At 44.8% G+C, this 20,304-nt stretch overlaps 1 protein-coding gene across 1 annotated transcript; it reads right to left on the minus strand.

Annotated features, from left to right (window-relative positions):
• Window positions 1–1,114: 1,114 nt before the first annotated feature.
• On the minus strand, window positions 1,115–19,619 carry LOC140197237 (uncharacterized). Its single transcript, XM_072257164.1, has 2 exons — window positions 19,565–19,619; window positions 1,115–6,097 (listed from the first exon to the last, which is right to left on the minus strand). Exon 2 carries the CDS (start codon window positions 5,907–5,909, stop codon window positions 3,855–3,857), a length of 2,055 nt encoding a protein of 684 aa, XP_072113265.1. The 5' UTR covers window positions 5,910–6,097; window positions 19,565–19,619; the 3' UTR covers window positions 1,115–3,854.
• Window positions 19,620–20,304: the final 685 nt, after the last annotated feature.

The following is a 20,304-nucleotide window of genomic DNA, read 5'->3' on the forward strand; positions in this document are numbered from 1 at the left end:
TTATCATTAGGATATAAAAACCTCCAAACTTATAAAATTCCGGAGTCAACTAAAAAGGAATTAATAAATACAGGAGATTTATTTGGAAGTACTTGACTGGGCACAGACCTGTCCATTGAGGGATTCAGGCAACAGTTAAAATCTCCGCCCATTATCAACGTATATTCATTTAAATTAGGAAGAGATGCAAATAAATGCTTAAAGAATTCAGGACAATTGGCATTTGGTGCATAGATATTAACCATAACAACTTTTTGGTTATAAAGTAAACCAGTAATTATCAGAAATCTACCATTCGGGTCTGAAATTGTTTCATAGTGAACAAATGAAATCGAGGAAAATAGACATTCCTTTCACCTTAGCCTGTGAATTGGAGTGAAAATGTTAACCCTTCCAAAACCTTAAAAAAAACACTCATTATCCTCCTTCCTTACATGAGTTTCCTGGGCAAAGATAATCTAAGCAATCTATGAAAAACTTTAACAATCTTCTTCATTTAATCAGATGATTCAAACCATTCGTATTCCATGAAACAAAGTTAATAATATCATCGATTCTACTTGAAAAAACCATATGGTGTGTAAAGGGTTAACCTTACTGCATAGGAAACTCATGAATCAGGAAGAGGGAAAAAGGTTTAAAGAGGAACTGGAAGTCATGACAATTCAGACATATTTGTAGTTTCAGATCAGCCCAGATGGAAAAAACTAAACTAAAAATAGCCCCACCCCCCCAACCACAAAAGCCCAAAAACTGGCCAATAGACAGTCAGAAGGCTATCTAGACACTTCCCTACCCCCATCTCTCTTGAAGGGAAGTCTCCAAAATTGAAGAGAATGTAAAACACCACCCACAGTCAAAACATTGGGAAAAGAATGCCATAAAAAGACACCAAAAAAAAGTTTTTAAAAAAAGCCATTTGTAAAACATTTTGAAAGGCAAGATCTTGTAAAGTGAAACAGAACACAATCTTATTAATATTTCAAGAAAAAAATCTATCACCAAATCAGACTTTTAATTATTTTCAAAAACAATTGAAAATAAAATAAAATAATAAAGGGAGAAAAAAAAAAGAAACTTTAACATAAAAGCATGATAAATATCCATACTCCAAAACAAAGTACGAGCATTATCAAACCAAGGGCAAAATTCTTCAAACTTTAAAAGTCCAAATCTATGAACTGGTTATTAACTTATAATGCAAATGAATAGACATGAAAAGACAGTAAATTTATTAGACAGCTGAGATCAAACGTTGATTCTCAAGGAATTGATGTGTTTCGTCCATAGATTTAAACCATCTACGTGATTCATCGGGCAGAACAACCCTTAGGCAAGCTGGAAATACCAGGGCTGGTTGGAACTTTCTTTGATAGAGCTCGGACATCACCGGTTTAAAAAGCAATCTTTCTTGCATTACCTCAGGACTGTAATCTTCAACCAAACGAAACTTGAGGTCTCCGTGTTCAATAACCCCTTTCTGACGGGCAATTTGAATTAAATGCTCCTTGCTATGCGCATAGTGGAACTGTAGTATAACAGGTCAAGGTTTCAGTTCTTTAGCGGGTTTTGCTCTTAAAGCCCGGTGGGTGCGAACAAGTATAGGGGAAGTAGAAAAAACTTCAGAGCCGAACACGTCATTAAAAATTGAGAAAAAAATTCAGTAAGGTCACCACTCTCAACGTCTTCACTGAGTCCTATTATTCTCAAATTTTTTCTACGACTGTGATTTACCAGGTTCGATAATCTTAGCTTTATATTGTTGCAGTGTTTGAGTGGTCGAAGTTAATTTCTTTTCCAGCAAATCTAGCTTGCGGTCTCTCTGTCTACCAGCTTCATCAAGTTTGTAAGTTTGCCGTTGTTGTTTGTCACACTCCTGCTGCAGTGCTCCCAATCTACTTTTCGATCTCCTTTAACAATACTTCCAAATTAGAAAATCTTGTATCGAATTTATCATCCAGGAGCTTTGACATAGCCTCCAAGGTGAGTTGAGACTTAGGCTGTTGAGAGTCACCTTCTCTCCTTCCATTTTCATTACCAGCTTCCTTGCCTTCGGCTAATGCCTTTTCCCTCTGGTACTCATTTCCAGCGATTAAAAATCAAAGTTCAAACATATAAAAGTGTTATAAACACTTTAATACAGATAGTAAAAGGGTAGTAAAAAGATTGAAAAATGAACAGAGCAAAGCCAAATTGTGACTTACTCCATCTAGTGCCCCAAGAGAATCATTCCATATAAGTATGGTTCACAGATTTTTAAATTTCTAAACTTTTGCCTGTATGCTTCTGGGACCAACTCATAAGCTTTGAGCACAACCTGTTTCACTATGTCATAATCAGCTGCTTCATCAACTGTCAAAGCAGAATGGGCTTGCTAAGCCTTCCCCTTAATTACACTTTGTAAGAGAATAGACCAACCCTCTTTTGGCCACTTTAAACTCTGAGCAAACTTCTCAAAATGCTGTAAGTATTTATCACCCTCTGCCTCGCCAAATGGAGGTACCAATTTAACTTCCTGACTGGCCTCAAACTTATCACCAGAGTCTAACGCTAGACCCCTTTGCTGCAACCTCTCTTTCTTTTCCAGCTCGAACAGCCTCTGTCTTTCTGCTTCCTCCTGTTTTTCTGCCTCTTCTCTCTGCTTCTGCCTCTCTAGCCTCAAACTGCCTCTGCCTTTCCGCAGCCTCCATCTTTAATTTTTCTAACTTGTACGGGAGCTCAAGCTCACTAGGTTTACTTTCAGGAAACACCTCCAACTCCTTCACTTTAAACACACCCTCAGATACATAATGCTCAGCTATTATTCTCTGCATCTGTGCCTTCCTCATTGTCGTTTTCACCTTAGCAAGTTTTAACCTTTTAGCAATACTCAACAACTCGATCCTTCTGGCGTCCCCTAATGCCTCAGAGGTTGGCGCTTCCAGAAATCTATCAACATCCATTGCTACTGATTTTCCACACATAAATAAATCAAAAATGATTTCCCCAATGAAATCGATAGTTAATCAATGTGCCCCCAAATTTGTTCATATCCTGGGCGCAGGCCCCAATTTTGTTACGAACCGTAACGCTTTAGAAACGAACCAGCAGCAATAGTCTACACCTGAAGTCTGGTTTTGATGTTAAAACCACTATCTTTATTAGTATCTACTTATAATATAGTAATTTAAGCAAGATAAACAAAAGTTAACAGTGCTACGTGTATATATATATGTGTGTAAATATAACTCCCAAACTATTGAGCTCAGGGGAAATAAGGCAAGAGTATTGAGATGGTAAAGTATGAAAGTTCAGTTCATCCACAGAATAGGCGATGAGAGAGATACTTGTAATCCAGGGTAAATGTTGAGAGAAGGCAATTATGTCGAATTCCACTGGTTCCATGGTGGTAAAATGAGAGAACAGTCACTGTAGATTTTGTCCGTCGTCGTTCCAAATCCACATACGAATTATCACCGAAAGTGCCTTGTCACAACGGGTATCGTCTTCAAGTGAATTACCACACCACACCCAGGCAAGGGTTAACACATAAGTGGTCTTCACAGGATACCCCAAATCCAATCCACTCCTATGGATCAAACGAGGTGATAACTACACATTCGATGTATGCTGAATCGGTAAGTAACCCACCCTTGTGGGCATAGGAAAGTTCTAAACATAGATTCTTGGCCACCAGTTCCCTTGTTTCGATCCTTCCATTTTTCCTCTTTCATCTCTGTCTGACTCTGAGTGTCTGTGTCCTCGGTTAAAACTAAACAAGCTGCGAGCGATGTAAACAAGCTGCCAGTCAGACTGATTCGCCTTCTTAATCTCTCTCTTAAAATGACAGTCCACAGCAAACGAAACCTAGAGATTCATAATGATTGACTGGTGTGAACTGACTGGTGTGCCAGTAGTTGGGATGACTGAGTAAATCCTTTCCCACACTCTGAGCAGGTGTACGGCTTCTCCAAAGTGTGAACTCGCTGATGACTCCGTAGGTCGGATGACTGAGTGAATCCTTTCCCACATTCCGAACAGGTGAATGGCTTCTCCCTAGTGTGAGCTCGCTGATGACTCCGTAGGGTGGATGATCGAGTGAATCTCTTCCCACATTCTGAGCAGGTGAATGGCTTCTCCCCAGTGTGAACTCGCTGATGACTCTGCAGGTGGGATGACTGAGTGAACTTCTTCTCACAGACTGAGCAGCTGAACGGCCTCTTCCCTGTGTGAACTGACTGGTGTGCCAGTAGTTGAGATGACTGAGTGAATCCTTTCCCACATTCTGAGCAGGTGAACGGCTTCTCCCCAGTGTGAACTCGCTGATGACTCTGTAGGTTGGATGACTGAGTGAATCTCTTCCCACATTCTGAGCAGGAGAAAGGCTTCTCCCCAGTGTGAATTCGCTGATGACTCTGCAGGTGGGATAACTGAGAGAATCCCTTCCCACAGTCTGAGCAGGTGAACGGCCTCTCCCCGGTGTGAACTGACTGGTGTGTCAGTAGTTGGGATGACTTAGCGAATCCTTTCCCACATTCTGAGCAGGTGAACGGCCACTCCCCACTGTGAACTGACTGGTGTGCCAGTAGTTGGGATGACTTAGTGAATCCTTTCCCACATTCTGAGCAGGTGAACGGCCACTCACCACTGTGAACTGACTGGTGTGCCAGTAGTTGGGATGACTGAGTGAATCCTTTCCCACATTCTGAGCAGGTGAACGGCCTCTCTCCAGTGTGAACTCGCTGATGACTCTGTAGGGCGGATGATTGAGTGAATCTCTTTCCACAGACTGAGCAGGTGAATGGCTTCTCCCCAGTGTGAATTCGCTGATGACTCCGTAGGTCGGATGACTGAGTGAATCCCTTCCCACATTCTGAGCAGGAGAACAACTTCTCCCCAGTGTGAACTCGCTGGTGGGTCAGTAGTTGAGATGACTGACTGAATCCCTTCCCACAGTCTGAGCAGGTGAATGGCCTCTCTCCAGTGTGATCTCGCTGATGTACCTTAAGCTTAGATGAGCAAGTGAATCCCTTCCCACAGTCTGAGCAGGTGAATGGCCTCTCCCCAGTGTGAAGTCGCTGGTGCCTCTGTAGGGTGTCTGATCGAGTGAATCCCTTCCCACATTCCGAGCAGGTAAATGGCTTCTCCCCAGTGTGAACTCGCTGATGGCTCTGTAGGTTGGATAACTGAGTGAATCCCTTCCCACAGACTGGGCAGGTAAACGGCTTCTCCCCAGTGTGAACTCGCTGATGACTCTGTAGGTTGGATGACTGAGTGAATCCCTTCCCACAGACTGAGCAGCTGAACGGCTTCTCCCCAGTGTGAACTCGCTGATGACTCTGTAGGTCAGATGACCGAGTGAATCCCTTCCCACAGACCGAGCAGGTGAACGGCTTCTCCCCAGTGTGAACTTGCTGGTGGGTCAGTAGGTCAGATGACACTGTGAATCCTTTCCCACAGTCTGAGCAGGTGAATGGCCTCTCTCCAGTGTGAACTCGCTGATGTACCTTAAGATTAGATGAGCAAGTGAATCCCTTCCCACAGTCTGAGCAGGTGAACGGCCTCTCCCCAGTGTGAACTCGCTGGTGACTCTGTAGGTTGGATGACACTGTGAATCCCTTCCCACATTCTGAGCAGGTGAATGGCTTCTCCCCAGTGTGAACTCGCTGATGACTCTGTAGGGTGGATGACTGAGTGAATCCCTTCCCACAGACAGAACAGGTGAACGGCTTCTCCCCAGTGTGAACTCGCTGATGACTCTGTAGGGTGGATGACTGAGTGAATCTCTTCCCACAGACTGAGCAGGTGAATGGCTTCTCCCCAGTGTGAACTCGCTGATGACTCTGTAAGTCGGATGACCGAGTGAATCCCTTCCCACAGTCCGAGCAGGTGAATGGCCGCTTCCTAGTGTGAACTCGCTGGTGAGCCATTAGGTCAGATGACTGAGTGAATCCTTTCCTAGAAATTCAGCAGGTGACCAGCCTCTGCCCAGTGTGACTGGTGTGTCCACAGGATGGTCGATTAAATCCTTTGCTCCACTTAAATATCTAGACAGAGGCAGCAAAACTGGCGTGCGGTGTTTGAGATTCCTGGAGACAAATTCCTTCTCGTTTTTAACCTGTAAAAAGATTTACAAAATCCATCAAGGGGTGTAGGACAACATTTCAGATGAGATTACTTGAGTTGCCATGGTTTGATGTGGCATCACACTGTTACAGTGAGGTTCAACCCAAGTTGGAGAGAGAAATCATCTTGTAACTGGGCACAGTGCTGGTATTTGGAATGACCATCAATTCCCTGATGCTTTTCCTGTCTCTATAAGAATGGGGCATTTCTGCTGTCTCCAATTTGTGCCCTGGTTCAGTTTGACTCTCTCCATTGGTATTATTCTCTGTTCCTACTGAGCAGCATGGGAGCTTGGTCCCACAGTGACTGAAACAATCTCACACAAATAGTGTTTCTTGATGTGCAGCTGTGATTTTCTTTTATGTATAATTAACTTAAAGTGCCACAGTTTAACGCTATATAAAAAATTCCTGCTGAGATGAATGGTTGCTCCGCACAGCTGTTAAAAGGACTTCTTTGTATTATTTTTGAATTTTTGTATTATTTCAGGTTCTTGTCACAGTTATAGAAAATTACAACACAGAAAGAGGCCCTTTGGGCCATCTAGTTTGTGCTGAACTATTTAAACTGCCCACTCCCATACCCCTACCATCCAGGTACCTTTACAAACCTTTAAATGTTGAAATCGAGTTCGCATGCACCATTTGTGCTGGCTGCTCATTCCACACCTGGATGACAGTCTGTGTGAAGAAGTTTCCCCTCATGTTCCCCTTAACGTTTCACCTTTCATCCTTAACCCATGGCCTCTGGTTGTAGTCCCACCCAATCTCAGTGGAGAAAGCCAGCTTGCATTTAACTTATCTATGCCCCTCTATCACAATCAAATCATAGAAACATAGAAAATAGGTGCAGGAGTAGGCCATTCGGCCCTTCGAGCCTGCACCGCCATTTATTATGATCATGGCTGATCATCCAACTCAGAACCCTGCACCAGCCTTCCCTCCATACCCCCTGATCCCCGTAGCCACGAGGGCCATATCTAACTCCCTCTTAAACATAGCCAATGAACTGGCCTCAACTGTTTCCTGTGGCAGAGAATTCCACAGATTCACCCCTCTCTGTGTGAAGAAGTTTTCCCTAATCTCAGTCCTAAAAGGCTTCCCCTTTATCCTCAAACTGTGGCCCCTCGTTCTGGACTTCCCCAACATCGGCAACAATCTTCCTGCATCTAGCCTGTCCAATCCCTTTAGGATTTTATACATTTCAATCAGATCCCCCCTCAATCTTCTAAATTCCAATGAGTACAAGCCTAGTTCATCCAGTCTTTCTTCATATGAAAGTCCTGCCATCCCAGGAATCAATCTGGTGAATCTTCTTTGTACTCCCTCTATGGCAAGGATGTCTTTCCTCAAATTAGGGGACCAAAACTGCACACAATACTCCAGGTGTGGTCTCACCAAGGCCTTGTACAACTGCAGTAGTACCTCCCTGCTCCTGTACTCGAATCCTCTTGCTATAAATGCCAGCATACCATTTACCTTTTTCACCACCTGCTGTACCTGCATGCCCACTGTCAATGACTGGTGTATAATGACACCCAGGTCTTGTTGCACCTCCCCTTTTCCTAATCGGCCACCATTCAGATAATAATCTGTTTTCCTATTTTTGCCACCAAAGTGGATAACTTCACATTTATCCACATTAAATTGCATCTGCCATGAACTTGCCCACTCACCCAACCTATCCAAGTCACCCTGCATCCTCTTAGCATCCTCCTCACAGCTAACACTGCCGTCCAGCTTCGTGTCATCTGCAAACTTGGAGATGTTGCATTTAATTCCCTCACCCAAGTCATTAATATATATTGTAAACAACTGGGGTCCCCGCACTGAGCCTTGCGGTACCCCACTAGTCACTGCCTGCCATTCTGAAATCGCCCCTCAATCTTCTACATTCCAAGGAATAAAGTCCTGACCTGTTCAATCGTTCCTTATAACCCAATCCCTCCAGACCTGCCAACATCCTTCTGAATTTTCTCTGAACTCTTCCAACCTCTTTTACATCTTTCTTGTAGGTAGGTGACCACAACTGCACACAAAGCTCAAAATTAGGCCTCGCCAATGTCTTCTACAAGTCAACAAAACATCCATCTATTGTTGTCAGTATTTTGGTTCATGAAGGCCAATGGGCTGAAATCTTTCTTTCCGTCCCTGTCTAACTGTGATACCACTTTCAGTGAATTAAGGACTGAACTCCCAGGTCCCTTTCTTTTTACAACACTCCTCCGTACCCGACCAGTCACTGTGAAAAACCTCCCTTGGTCGGTCATACCAAAGTTCAACAACTCACACTTGTCTGCATTAAATTCCATTTTCCATTTCTCAAACCATTTTCCCAGCCGGTCCAGATCGCACTGCAAGCCATGATAGTCTTCCTCACTGTCCACTACACCCCCAGTCTTGGTGTCAGCCACAAATTTGCTGATCCAGTTAACCACACTGTCATCCAGATTACTGATATAGATGACACACAACAACAGATCCAGCACTGATCCCTGTGGCACACCACTAGTCACAGGCCTCCAGTCAGAGAACCTGAATAACAGAACAGATAGTGGAGGGGTGGTGGAGACAGTTGTTGTTCAGTCCTCAAAGTCAGGAATGAAAAAGTGGAGCATGGTGCAGTGAATATGCTGAGCCCTGTATACTTCAATACAAGGCGCAGCGTAGGAAAGGCAGATGTGTTCATGAGGCATGGATCAACACCTGGAATTAAGATACTACGCTCTGCCAACTGTGGATTGGACAGGCTGCTTTATGGCAAAGGTGTGCTTGGTAAATGGGAGGCATTCAAAGTGAAATTTTGTAAGTACAAAGCGGGTACGTGCTTGTCAGAATGAAAGGTAAAGATAGAAACTGTAGGGAACCTTGGTTTTCAAGAGATATTGAGACCCTGGTGAAGCACAAAACTGAGTTGTGTAACAGGGATAGGCAGGCAGGTTCTTATGGAGTATAAGAAATGCAAGAGAACACACAAGAAATAAATCAGGATGGCTAAACGAAGGCATGATTGCCCTCACAGAAATGATGAAGGAATTCTAGAGATAGATTAAGAGCAAAAGTATTGTCAAGCATGAAGTTGGTCCTCTGGAAGACCAGAATGGTAATCCATGTTTGGAACCAAAGCAGACAGGGAAGGCCTTAAATACTTTTTTCATCTCTACTTACACAGGAGATGGACAGGGGGTCTATGGGAGTGTGGAAAAGCGGCATTAACATCGTGGACTGTGTACAGATTAAAAAAGAGGAGATGTTTGCTATCCTGAAGCAGAGTAGGGTGGATAAATCTCCAGGGCATGACTAGGTGCTGCCTCGGACCCTACGGGAGGTAAGTGCAGAAATTGTCGGGCCCCTAGCAGAGATAATTCAATCATCCTTGGCGACAAGGGAGGTACCAAAGGATCGGAGAACACCCAATGTTATTTCGCTGTTTAACATAGAACATAGAAACCCACAACGTATTACAGGCCCTTCAGCCCACAAAATTGTGCCAACCATGTAACCTACTCTAGAAACTGCCTAGAATTTCCTTAACACATAGCCCTCTATTTTTCTAAGCTCCATGTACCTAAGATTCTCTTAAAAGACCCTATTGTATTTGCCTCTACCACTGCCGCTGGCAGTCCATTCCATGCATCCACCTCTCTCTGTGTGAAAAACTTACCCCTGATATCCCCTTGGGACACATTTTCAAGCACCTTAAAACTGTGCCCCCTCGTGTTAGCCATTTCAGCCCTGGGAAAAAGCCTCTGGCTATCCAAATGATCAATGCCCCTCATCATCTTATACACCTAAAAAAGGCTCTAAGCATAAACAAGGAAATTATACATTGCTTTGAGGATTTGTTTGAAGTATATACAATTATGAGGCTATAGATAGGGTAAATGCAAGCAGGCTTTTTCCACTGAGGTGGGGTGGGACGACAACCAGAGGGCATGAGTAAGTGGGGAAGGTGAAAATTTAAGGGGAACATGCGGAGAAACTCTTCACTGAAATGGTCGTGACAGTGTGGAATGAGATGCCAGCACAAGTGGTTCAAACCAGCTCAATTTCACCATTTAAGAGAAGTCTGGATAGGTACCTGGACGGTAGGGGTATGGAGGGCTGTGGTCCCAGTGCAGGACGTTGCATTAGAGAGTTTAAATATTTTCGGCCTTGTCTAGATGGGCTGAATGGCCTGTTTCATGGAACTTCTCCATGTCCCTATGACAGAGAAGCTGGCCAAACTTGATTGGGAGGGGAGACTGGTAGGAATGACGATGGAACATCAATGGCTGGAGTTTCTGGGAGCAATTCAGGAGGTGAGTGATAGATACATCCCAAAGAAGTGGAAGCATTGGAAAGGCAGGAGGACACAACCATGGCTGAAATGAGAAGTCAAAGCGAACATAAAAGCCAAAGAGAGGGCAAATAATAGAACAAAAACTATTGGAAAGTTTTTAGAAACTAACTGGAGACAACAGATTCGGAGCAAGAAGGCTGTGGATGAAAGACTAAGGAATTTTGGAGTGAAGGCAGTTTAACTACTCGGGGTAAAAGAGGGGCAAGACTGCTCAGGCGTGTGATCTCAGCCAGTACAGCAGGAAAAGTTTAAAAAGACTGCCATATCCAGTGGGCAGCGGAGTGATAGGGCTTTGGCTCAACGGGCTTATGCTGTAACGAGATGAGGTAGGTTTATTTGTGTTTATTGAGGAAAGGAAGTAGTATGCTTATGAGGCCGGTTTTCTGTGCTCGGTGTCAGATGTGGGAAGTCCTGGAGTTTCCCAGCCTCCCGTACAGCCATATCTGCACCCAGTGTGTCAAGCTGCAGCTCCTAAGGGACCCAGTTAGGGAACTGGAGATGCAGCTTGATGACCTTCGTTTGGTCACGGAGAGCAAGGAGGTGATAGAAAGGAGTTTTAGGCAGGTGGTCACACCGGGGCCACGGGAGACAGACCAGTGGGTCACAGTCTGGAGAGGGAAGGGGAAGAGTCAGGTACTTGAGAGTACCCCTCGACAATAAGTACTCCTGTTTGAGTATGAGTGGAGGGGGGCACGACCTACCTGGGGGAAGCAACAGTGGCCGCGCCTCTGGCACAGAGTCTGGCCCTGAGGCCCAGAAGGGTAGGGAAAGGAAGAGGATGGCAACAGTGATAGGGAACTCTGTAGTTAGGGGGTCAGACAGGCGATTCTGTGGATGCAGGAAAGAAACTCGGATAGTAGTTTGCCTCCCAGGTGCTAGGGTCCGGGATGTTTCAGATCGCGTCCGTGATATCCTTCAGTGGGAGGGAGAACAGCCAGGGGTCGTGGTACATATTGGTACCAATGACATAGGTAGGAAAAGGGAAGAGGTCCTGAAACAAGACTACAGGGAGTTAGGAAGGAATCTGACAAGCAGGACCGCAAAGGTAGTAATCTTGGAATTACTGCCTGTGCCACGTGACAGTCAGTATAGGAATAGAATGAGGTGGAGGATAAATGTGTGGCTGAGGGATTGGAGCAGGGAGCAGGGATTCAGATTTCTGGATCACTGGGACCTCTTTTGGGGCAGGTGTGACCTGTACAAAAAGGACGGGTTGCACTTGAATCCCAGGGGGACCAACATCCTGGCGGGGAGGTTTGCTAAGGCTACGGGGGAAGAGTTTAAACTGAAATTGTTGGGGTTGGGAACCGAACTGAAGAGACTGGGGAAGAGGCGGTTGGCTCACAAATACAGAAAACTTTGGAGTCAGTGTGTGAGGGAGGATAGGCAAGTGATAGAGGAGGGACACGCTCAGCCAGACAGTTTGAGATGTGTCTATATTAACGCAAGGAGTATTGTGAACAAAGCGGATGAGCTTAGAGCGTGGATCAGTAGAAACATAGAAAAGAGATGCAGGAGTAGGCCATTCGGCCCTTCAAGCCTGCACCTCCATTCAGTATGATCATGGCTGATCATCCAACTCAGAACCCTGTACCAGCCTTCCCTCCGTATCCCCGATCCCTTTAGCCACAAGGGCCATATCTAACTCCCTCTTATATATAGCCAATGAACTGGCCTCAACTGTTTCCTGTAGCAGAGAATTCCACAGATTCACCACTCTCTGTGTGAAGAAGTTTTTCCTCATCTCGGTCCTAAAAGGCTTCCCCTTTATCCTCAAACTGTGACCCCTTGTTCTGAACTTCCCCAATATCGGGAACAATCTTCCTGCATCTAGCCTGTCCAATCCCTTTAGGATTTTATACGTTTCAATAAGATCCCCCTCAATCTTATAAATTCCAATGAGTATAAGCCTAGTCGATCCAGTCTTTCCTCATATGAAAGTTCTGCCATCCCAGGAATCAATCTGGTAAACCTTCTTTGTACTCGCTCTATGGCAAGAAAGCCTTTCCTCAGATTAGGGAACCAAAACTGCACACAATACTCCAGGTGTGGTCTCACCAAGGCCTTGTACAACTGCAGTAGTACCTCCCTGCTCCTGTACTCAAATCCTTTTGCTATGAATGCCAGCATACCATTTGCCTTTTTCACTGCCTGCTGTACCTGCATGCCCACTTTCAATGACTGGTGTATAATGACACCCAGGTCTTGTTGCACCTCCCCTTTTCCTAATCAGCCACCATTCAGATAATAATCTGTTTTCCTGTTTTTGCCACCAAAGTGGATAACTTCACATTTATCCACGTTAAATTGCATCTGCTATGAATTTGCCCACTCACCTAACCTATCCAAGTCACCCTGCATCCTCTTAGCATCCTCCTCACAGCTAACACTGCCGCCCAGCTTCGTGTCATCTGCCAACTTGGAGATGCTACATTTAATTCCCTCATCTAAGTCATTAATATATATTGTAAACAACTGGGGTCCCAGCACTGAGCCTTGTGGTACCCCAGTAGTCACTGCCTGCCATTCTGAAAAGGTCCCGTTTATTCCCACTCTTTGCTTCCTGTCTGCCAACCAATTCTCTATCCACATCAATACCTTACCCCCAATACTGTGTGCCTTAAGTTTGCACACTAATCTCCTGTGTGGGACCTTGTCAAAAGCCTTCTGAAAATCCAAATATACCACATCCACTGGTTCTCCCATATCCACTCTACTAGTTACATCCTCAAAAAATTCTATGAGATTCGTCAGACATGATTTTCCTTTCACAAATCCATGCTTTGTCCGATCATCTCACCGCTTTCCAAATGTGCTGTTATCACATCTTTGATAACTGACCCTAGCATTTTCCCCACCACTGATGTTAGGCTAACTGGTCTATAATTCCCCGGTTTCTCTCTCCCTCCTTTTTTAAAAAGTGGGGTTACATTAGCCACTCTCCAATCCTCAGGAACTAGTCCAGAATCTAAAGAGTTTTGAAAAATTATCACTAATGCATCCACTATTTCTTGGGCTACTTCCTTAAGCACTCTGGGATGCAGACCATCTGGCCCTGGGGATTTATCTGTCTTTAATCCCTTCAATTTACCTAACACCACTTCCCTACTAACATGTATTTTCTTCAGTTCCTCCATCTCATTAGACCCTCTGTCCCTTACTATTTCCGGAAGATTATTTATGTCCTCCTTAGTGAAGACAGAACCAAAGTAGTTATTCAATTGGTCTGCCATGTCCTTGGAGGTATGATGTGGTGGCCAGTACAGAGACTTGGATGGCTCAGGGACCGGACTGGTTACTTCAAGTGCCGGGTTTTCGATGTTTTAGAAAGGTCAGGGAGGGAGGCAACAGACGTAGGGGCGCGGCACTGTTAATCAGAGATAGTGTCACGGCTGCAGAAAAGGTGGACGTCATGGAGGGATTGTCTACGGAATCTCTGTGGGTGGAGGTTAGGAACAGGAAGGGGTCAATAACTTTACTGGGTGTTCTTTATAGGTCACCCAATAGTAACAGGGATATCGAGGAGCAGATAGGGAAACAGATCCTGGAAAGGTGTAATAATAACAGTTGTCGTGATGGGAGATTTTAATTTCCCAAATATCGATTGGCATCTCCCTACAGCAAGGGGTTTAGATGGGGTGGAGTTTGTTAGGTGTATTCAGGAAGGTTTCTTAACACAATATGTAGATAAGCCTACAAGAGGAGAGGCTGTACTTGATTTGGTATTGGGAAATGAACCTGATCAGGTGTCAGATCCCACAGTGGGGGAGCATTTTGGAGATAATGATCATAATTCTAGCTCCTTTACAATAGCATTGGAGAGAGATAGGAACAGACAAGTTAGAAAAGCGTTTAATTGGAGTAAGGGGAAATATGAGGCTATCAGGCAGGAAATTGGAAGCTTAAATTGGGAACAGATGTCCTCAGGGAAAAGTACGGAAGAAATGTGGCAAATGTACAGGGGATATTTGTGAGGAGTTCTGCATAGGTATGTTCCAATGAGACAGGGAAGTTATGGTAGGGTACAGGAACCGTGGTGTACAAAGGCTGTAATAAATCTAGTCAAAAGGTTCAGAGAGTTAGGTAATGTTAGGGATTTAGAGAATTATAAGGCTAATAGGAAGGAGCTTAAGAAGGAAATTAGGAGAGCCAGAAGGGGCCATAAGAAGGCCTTGGCGGGCAGGAATAAGGAAAACCCCAAGGCATTCTACAAGTATGTGAAGAGCACGAGGATAAGATGTGAAAGGATAGGACCTATCAAATATGACAGTGGGAAAGTGTGTATGGAACTGGAGGAAATAGCATGGGTACTTAATGAATACTTTACTTCAGTATTCACTATGGAAAAGGATCTCGGAGATTGTAGTGCAAATTTGCAGCAGACTGAAAAGCTTGAGCATGTACATATTACGAAAGAGGATGTGCTGGAGCTTTTGGAAACTATCACGTTGGATAAGTCGCCGGGACCGGATGAGATGTACCCCAGGCTACTGTGGGAGGCGAGGGAGGAGATTGCTGAGCCTCTGGCGATGATCTTTGAATCATTAGTGGGGATGGGAGAGGTTCCAGAGGATTGGAGGGTTGCGGATGTTGTTCTTTTATTCAAGGGAGGGAGTAGGGATAGCCCAGGAAATTATAGACCAGTGAATCTTACTTCAGTGGTTGGTAAGTTGATGGAGAAGACCCTGAGAGGCAGGATTTATGAACATTTGGAGAGGTATAATATGATTAGGAATATTCAGCATGGCTTTGTCAAAGGCAGGTCGTGCCTTATGAGCCTGACTGAATTTTTTGAGGATGTGACTAAACACATTGATGAAGGAAGAGCAGTAGATGTAGTGTGTATGGATCTTAGCAAGGCATTTCATAAGGTACCCCATGCAAGGCCTATTGAGAAAGTACAGAGGCATGGGATCCAAGGGGACATTGCTTTGTGGCTTGCCCACAGAAGGCAAAGAGTGGTTGTAGACTGGTCATATTCTGCATGGAGGTCGGTGAACAGTGGTGTGCCTCAGGGATCTTTCTGGGACCCTTACTCTTCGTGATTTTTATAAATGACCTGGATGAGGAAGTGGAGGGATGGGTCAGTATGTTTGCTGATGACACAAAGGTTGGAGGTGTTGTGAATAGTGTGGAGGGCTGTCAGAGGTCACAGAGGGACATTGATAAGATGCAAAACTGGGCTGAGTAAGTGGCAGATGGAGTTCAACCCAGATAAGTGTGAAGTAGTTCATTTTGGTAGGACAAATATGATGGTAGAATATAGTATTAATGGTAAGACTCTTGGCAGTGTGGAGTCCGAGTCCATAGGACGCACAAAGCAGTGGCACAGGTTGACGCTGTGGTTAAGAAGGCATGCGGTGTATTGGCCTTCGTTAATCGTGGAATTGAACTTAGGAGCCGAGAGGTAATGTTGCAGCTTTAGAGGACCGTGGTCAGACCCCACTCGGAGTACTGTGCTCAGTTCTGGTCGCCTCACTACAGGAAGGATGTGGAAGCCATAGAAAGGGTGCAGAGGAGATTTACAAGGATGTTGCCTGGATTGGGGAGCATGCCTTATGAAAACAGGTGGAGTGAACTTGACCTTTTCTCCTTGGAGTGACAGAGGATGAGATGTGACCTGATAGAGGCATATAAGATGATAAGAGGCATTGGTCGCATGGATAGTCGGAGGCTTCTTCCCAGGACTAAAATGGTTGCCACAAGAGGGCACAGGTTTAAGGTGCTTGGGAGTCGGTACAGAGGTGATGTCAGGGGTAAGTTTTTTACTCAGAGAGTGGTGAGTGTATGGAATGGGCTGCCGGCACCAGTGGTGGAGGCAGATACAATAGGGTCTTTTAAGAGACTTCTGTATAGGTACATGGAACTTAGAAAAATTGAGGGCTATGTGGGGTGGGTCTAATAACTTATAAGGCAGGGACATGTTCAGCACAACTTTGTGGGCTGAAGGGCCTGTGTTGTGCTGTAAGTTTTCTATGTTTCTAAAAAAAATAATCAGATATGCTCAGGGCATTGAATTATGATTTGTAGTCATTAATGAGTCTTGGTTGCACCCAACAGTCTGAGGCGTTTGTTGGAACAAAATATCCGGGGCCTCAATATCTCTTGAAAACCAAGGTTCCCTGCACCAGTTACCTTTCAACTTTTATTTTGGCAGGCTCATACGAACTCTACACACTCAAAATTACACTTCTGAAGGACACCCATTTACCAAGTACTCCTTTGCTAGAAAACATCCTGTCCCAATTCACGCTTGTCAAATCCTTTCTGATAACATCAAAATCGACCTTTCTCCAAGTTAGAATCTCAACCTCTGTTCCAGACCTCTCTCTTTCCATATTCAGTTTGAATCTTATGGCATTATGATCACTGGATACAAAGTGTTCCCATACACTAATTTCTGTCACTAGTCCTGGATCGTTTCCTAATCTCTTACTGCACACTTCTACATTGGGAATTCTACATGCTGATTAAGGACACATTTGACAGACTCTACCCCAGCTAGTCCTTTTACAGTATGGGAGACCCAGTCAATATTTGCAAAGTTAAAATCACTTACTATATCAACATTTGTTTCTTGGCATAGTCTGCAATCTCTCTACAAATTTGTTCCTCTAAATCCCTCAGACTGTTGGGTGCAACCAAGTCCCAGTAATGGTGAGAATATCATGATTCCATGCCCTGAGCTCATCTGGCTTTTCTATGATGCTTCCTGCATTGTGATATACACAGCTCAGCACATTCATCGCACCATGCTCAACCTTCAGATTGCTGACTTTGTCTGATCAACATCTGACTGGGTGTCAAGAAAGCAACCTCTCCCTCAATGTCACAAAAACAAGGGAACTGGTTGTGGACTACTGAAGGATTGGAGACAGGCTAATCCCTATTGACACCAATGGACCTGGGGTTGAGAGAGTGAACAGCTTTAAGTTTCTCGGCATAAACATCACCGAGGAACTCACGTGGCTATGCGCCTCTTTCACCTCAGAAGGTTGAAGAAGTTTGGTATGGGTCCCAAATCCTAAGAACTTTCTACAGGGGCACAATTGAGAGCATCCTGACCGGCTGCATCACTGCCTGGTATGGGAACTGTACTTCCCTCAATCGCAAGACTCTGCAGAGAGTGGTGCGGACAGCCCAACCCATCTGTAGATGTGAACTTCCCACTATTCAGGACATTCACAAAGACAGGTGCGAAAAAAGGCCCAAAGGATCATTGGGGACCCGAGTCACCCCAACCACAAACTGTTCCAGCTGCTACCATCCGGGAAGCGGTACCACAGCATAAAAACCAGGACCAACAGGCTCCTGGACAGCTTCTTCCACCAGCCCATCAGATTGATTAATTCATGCTGATACAATTGTTCTTCTATGTTATAATGACCTTCCTATGTACTATTTATTATAAATCTACTAGAAATTACACATTGCATATTTAGATGGAGAAGTAATGTAAAGATTTCTATTCCTCATGTATATGAAGGATACAAGTCATTTCAATTCACCCTCTCCACTATCTGTTCTGGTATTCTGACTCCAATCCCTCCTGCAACTTTAGTTTAACCACCTCCACACCTCCCCCCGCCCCCACCGCACACCAGCACTAGAAAGCCTTACCACGAGGATATCAGACCTCTGCTAGTTTTAATTCCCTAACACATCCCCTATCGGCCCTTTGACATTCCTCTGCTAGATAACCTCGCTAACAGTTTCTAAAGTGGTCTAGCTGTTGTTGTGTGGGATAGCTACAGGAGTACTCTGCGATGGCTATTTAACCTCATTCCCCTTCCTGACTCTCACCATTTCCTGTGTCCTGCACCTTGGGTGCAACTCACCTCTCTTCATGTCATATCTATCACCCCCTTTGACTCCCAAATGATCTGGAATTCATCCATTTCCAGCTCCAACTCCCTAATGTGCAGGATTACAAGCTGCAGCTGGATGCACATCTTGTAGGTTAGGGTGTCAGAGACACTGGAAGTCTCCCCACTTTCCCACCAATATCCCCTCCAATTTGTAATGACGGGTGTGCCGAAAAATCTTGTGCTGTGCAATTTTTACCCAATGACAACAACGTGCACATGAATTTTAAAGAGAGAGGTACTTATTTTAACAGCTAGCAAATCACTGTTGATAAGAACTTTGATATTCTCTGGGTTTGATCATTCAACTGCACGCTCACACAACCTATGTAGCAGGCCTGTAGAGGGTTATGAAGGATTTTCTCACTCCAGCTTTTGCACACTGACTATATCTGATCTGCTTGCTAAATGATGCTTTAAAGTCAGATTTCCAAATATCACTCCACTTCCTCCCACTTGCAAATTCTCCAGCAACTTTTTCATTGCCACAATACACACAGGTTTCTGTATTGTACATAAATATTCCCCCTGAACCCTCCCCCAGGTGACTGGCAGTGATGGCAATGCCAATGAATATGAAGGGAAGGGCAGTAGTCTGTCTCATTGGAGTCCGGCACATTTGTGATGTGCACACTACTTGTTGCCCAGGACAAAGGTGTTTGATATCATTAAGTCAGACATCCCACCTCTCCCTGAAGTTCTGGGAGTCTCCCGCATATTGATAGTGACTCCCTGATGGCTGCAAATTATATACAATATCCCGGAAATCGACTTTTTGGAGAGGGAGAGGGTGGGAGGGAGGGAGGGTCGACAGACGTAGCGAGAGAGTGACAGAGAGAGCATACAGATTGGTCTCCCTTCGTGCTAATGATCTATGGAAAAAGAGCACTAATGCTGAGTTCCTCCAGCATTTTGTGTATGTTGCTTGGATTTCCAACATCTGCAGATTTTCTCGTTTGTGATTGGTACAACAAAGGTGATTTTCTTAACAGCTGATGTAAAAGATTTTGTTCCCTTTCTCCGAGTTCCTAATCCTTGTAGTTAGACAGCTGGCGCTCAGCTCTGTCTGAAAGATCCATCATTTCCCATTCCCTCATCAGCCTGAAGCTCCCCGGGGCCGTGTACGGATCGTGGGGCTGAGAGAGAGGGAGGAGAACAGGTCTGTCCCGGGATTACGGGCTATGCTGTTCGGAGCTCGCAGCAATTGTCCCGAATTCGGTGTTGAAAAAGTCCGCCCGCAAACCATCTCTTACCTGGAGCCAATTTCTCGAGGCCTTTGAGTACTTCGCGCATGCGCGTTATTCGAGCACATCGCAACCCTGACGCCTGCGCATTCGATCGCTGCTTCTGCGATGGCGATAATTGTTGCGCAGAGCTTTCTGGGTAATTAAGGTGCCATTAAAAGTTCCTGCAACCATTGGTTCCATGTCCATTGCGGTAATGCACCATTAAGCTGGATATCAACCGCCGTAAAACAAGAAGGTTTCATGTCCGTACCTCAGTTTTTTGGTCTAGAAAACTCAGCAGCTCTTTTAATGTAGAAAGCAGCTCCCATAAACAATACACTTAATATCAGCAAACTTTCCGCGTGTCTAATGCCAAAGTAGAACCTTTTTACCAATGCAGATATAAAACACAAGGGATTCTGCTGTTGCTGGAAATGTAGATACATGCACACAAAATGCTGAAGGAACTCTGCAGTTCAGGCAGCAACTAAGCAGAGGAGTACACAGTCCAGGCATGCTGAAGGGGCTTGGCCTAAACGTTGTCCATTTATTCCTCTTCACATTTGCCGCCTGGTCTGTTGATTTCCAACAGTATTTTGCAGAAATTAACCAAATTCTTTTTCGATCATCCAGTTTCCAAATGCTTCTAATCTTTCACTTGTAGCCACATCCTGCTGGTCTGATTCCTCATTCTCCTCCTTGTAAACTCTAGGCCCCATCTCTTTCTGGAGCCCCATAGCCCTGACTCAGGCTGGCAACTCTTTGGT

Source organism: Mobula birostris, chromosome 5 (genome assembly GCF_030028105.1).
Source record: "Mobula birostris isolate sMobBir1 chromosome 5, sMobBir1.hap1, whole genome shotgun sequence".
NCBI lineage: Eukaryota > Metazoa > Chordata > Chondrichthyes > Myliobatiformes > Myliobatidae > Mobula > Mobula birostris.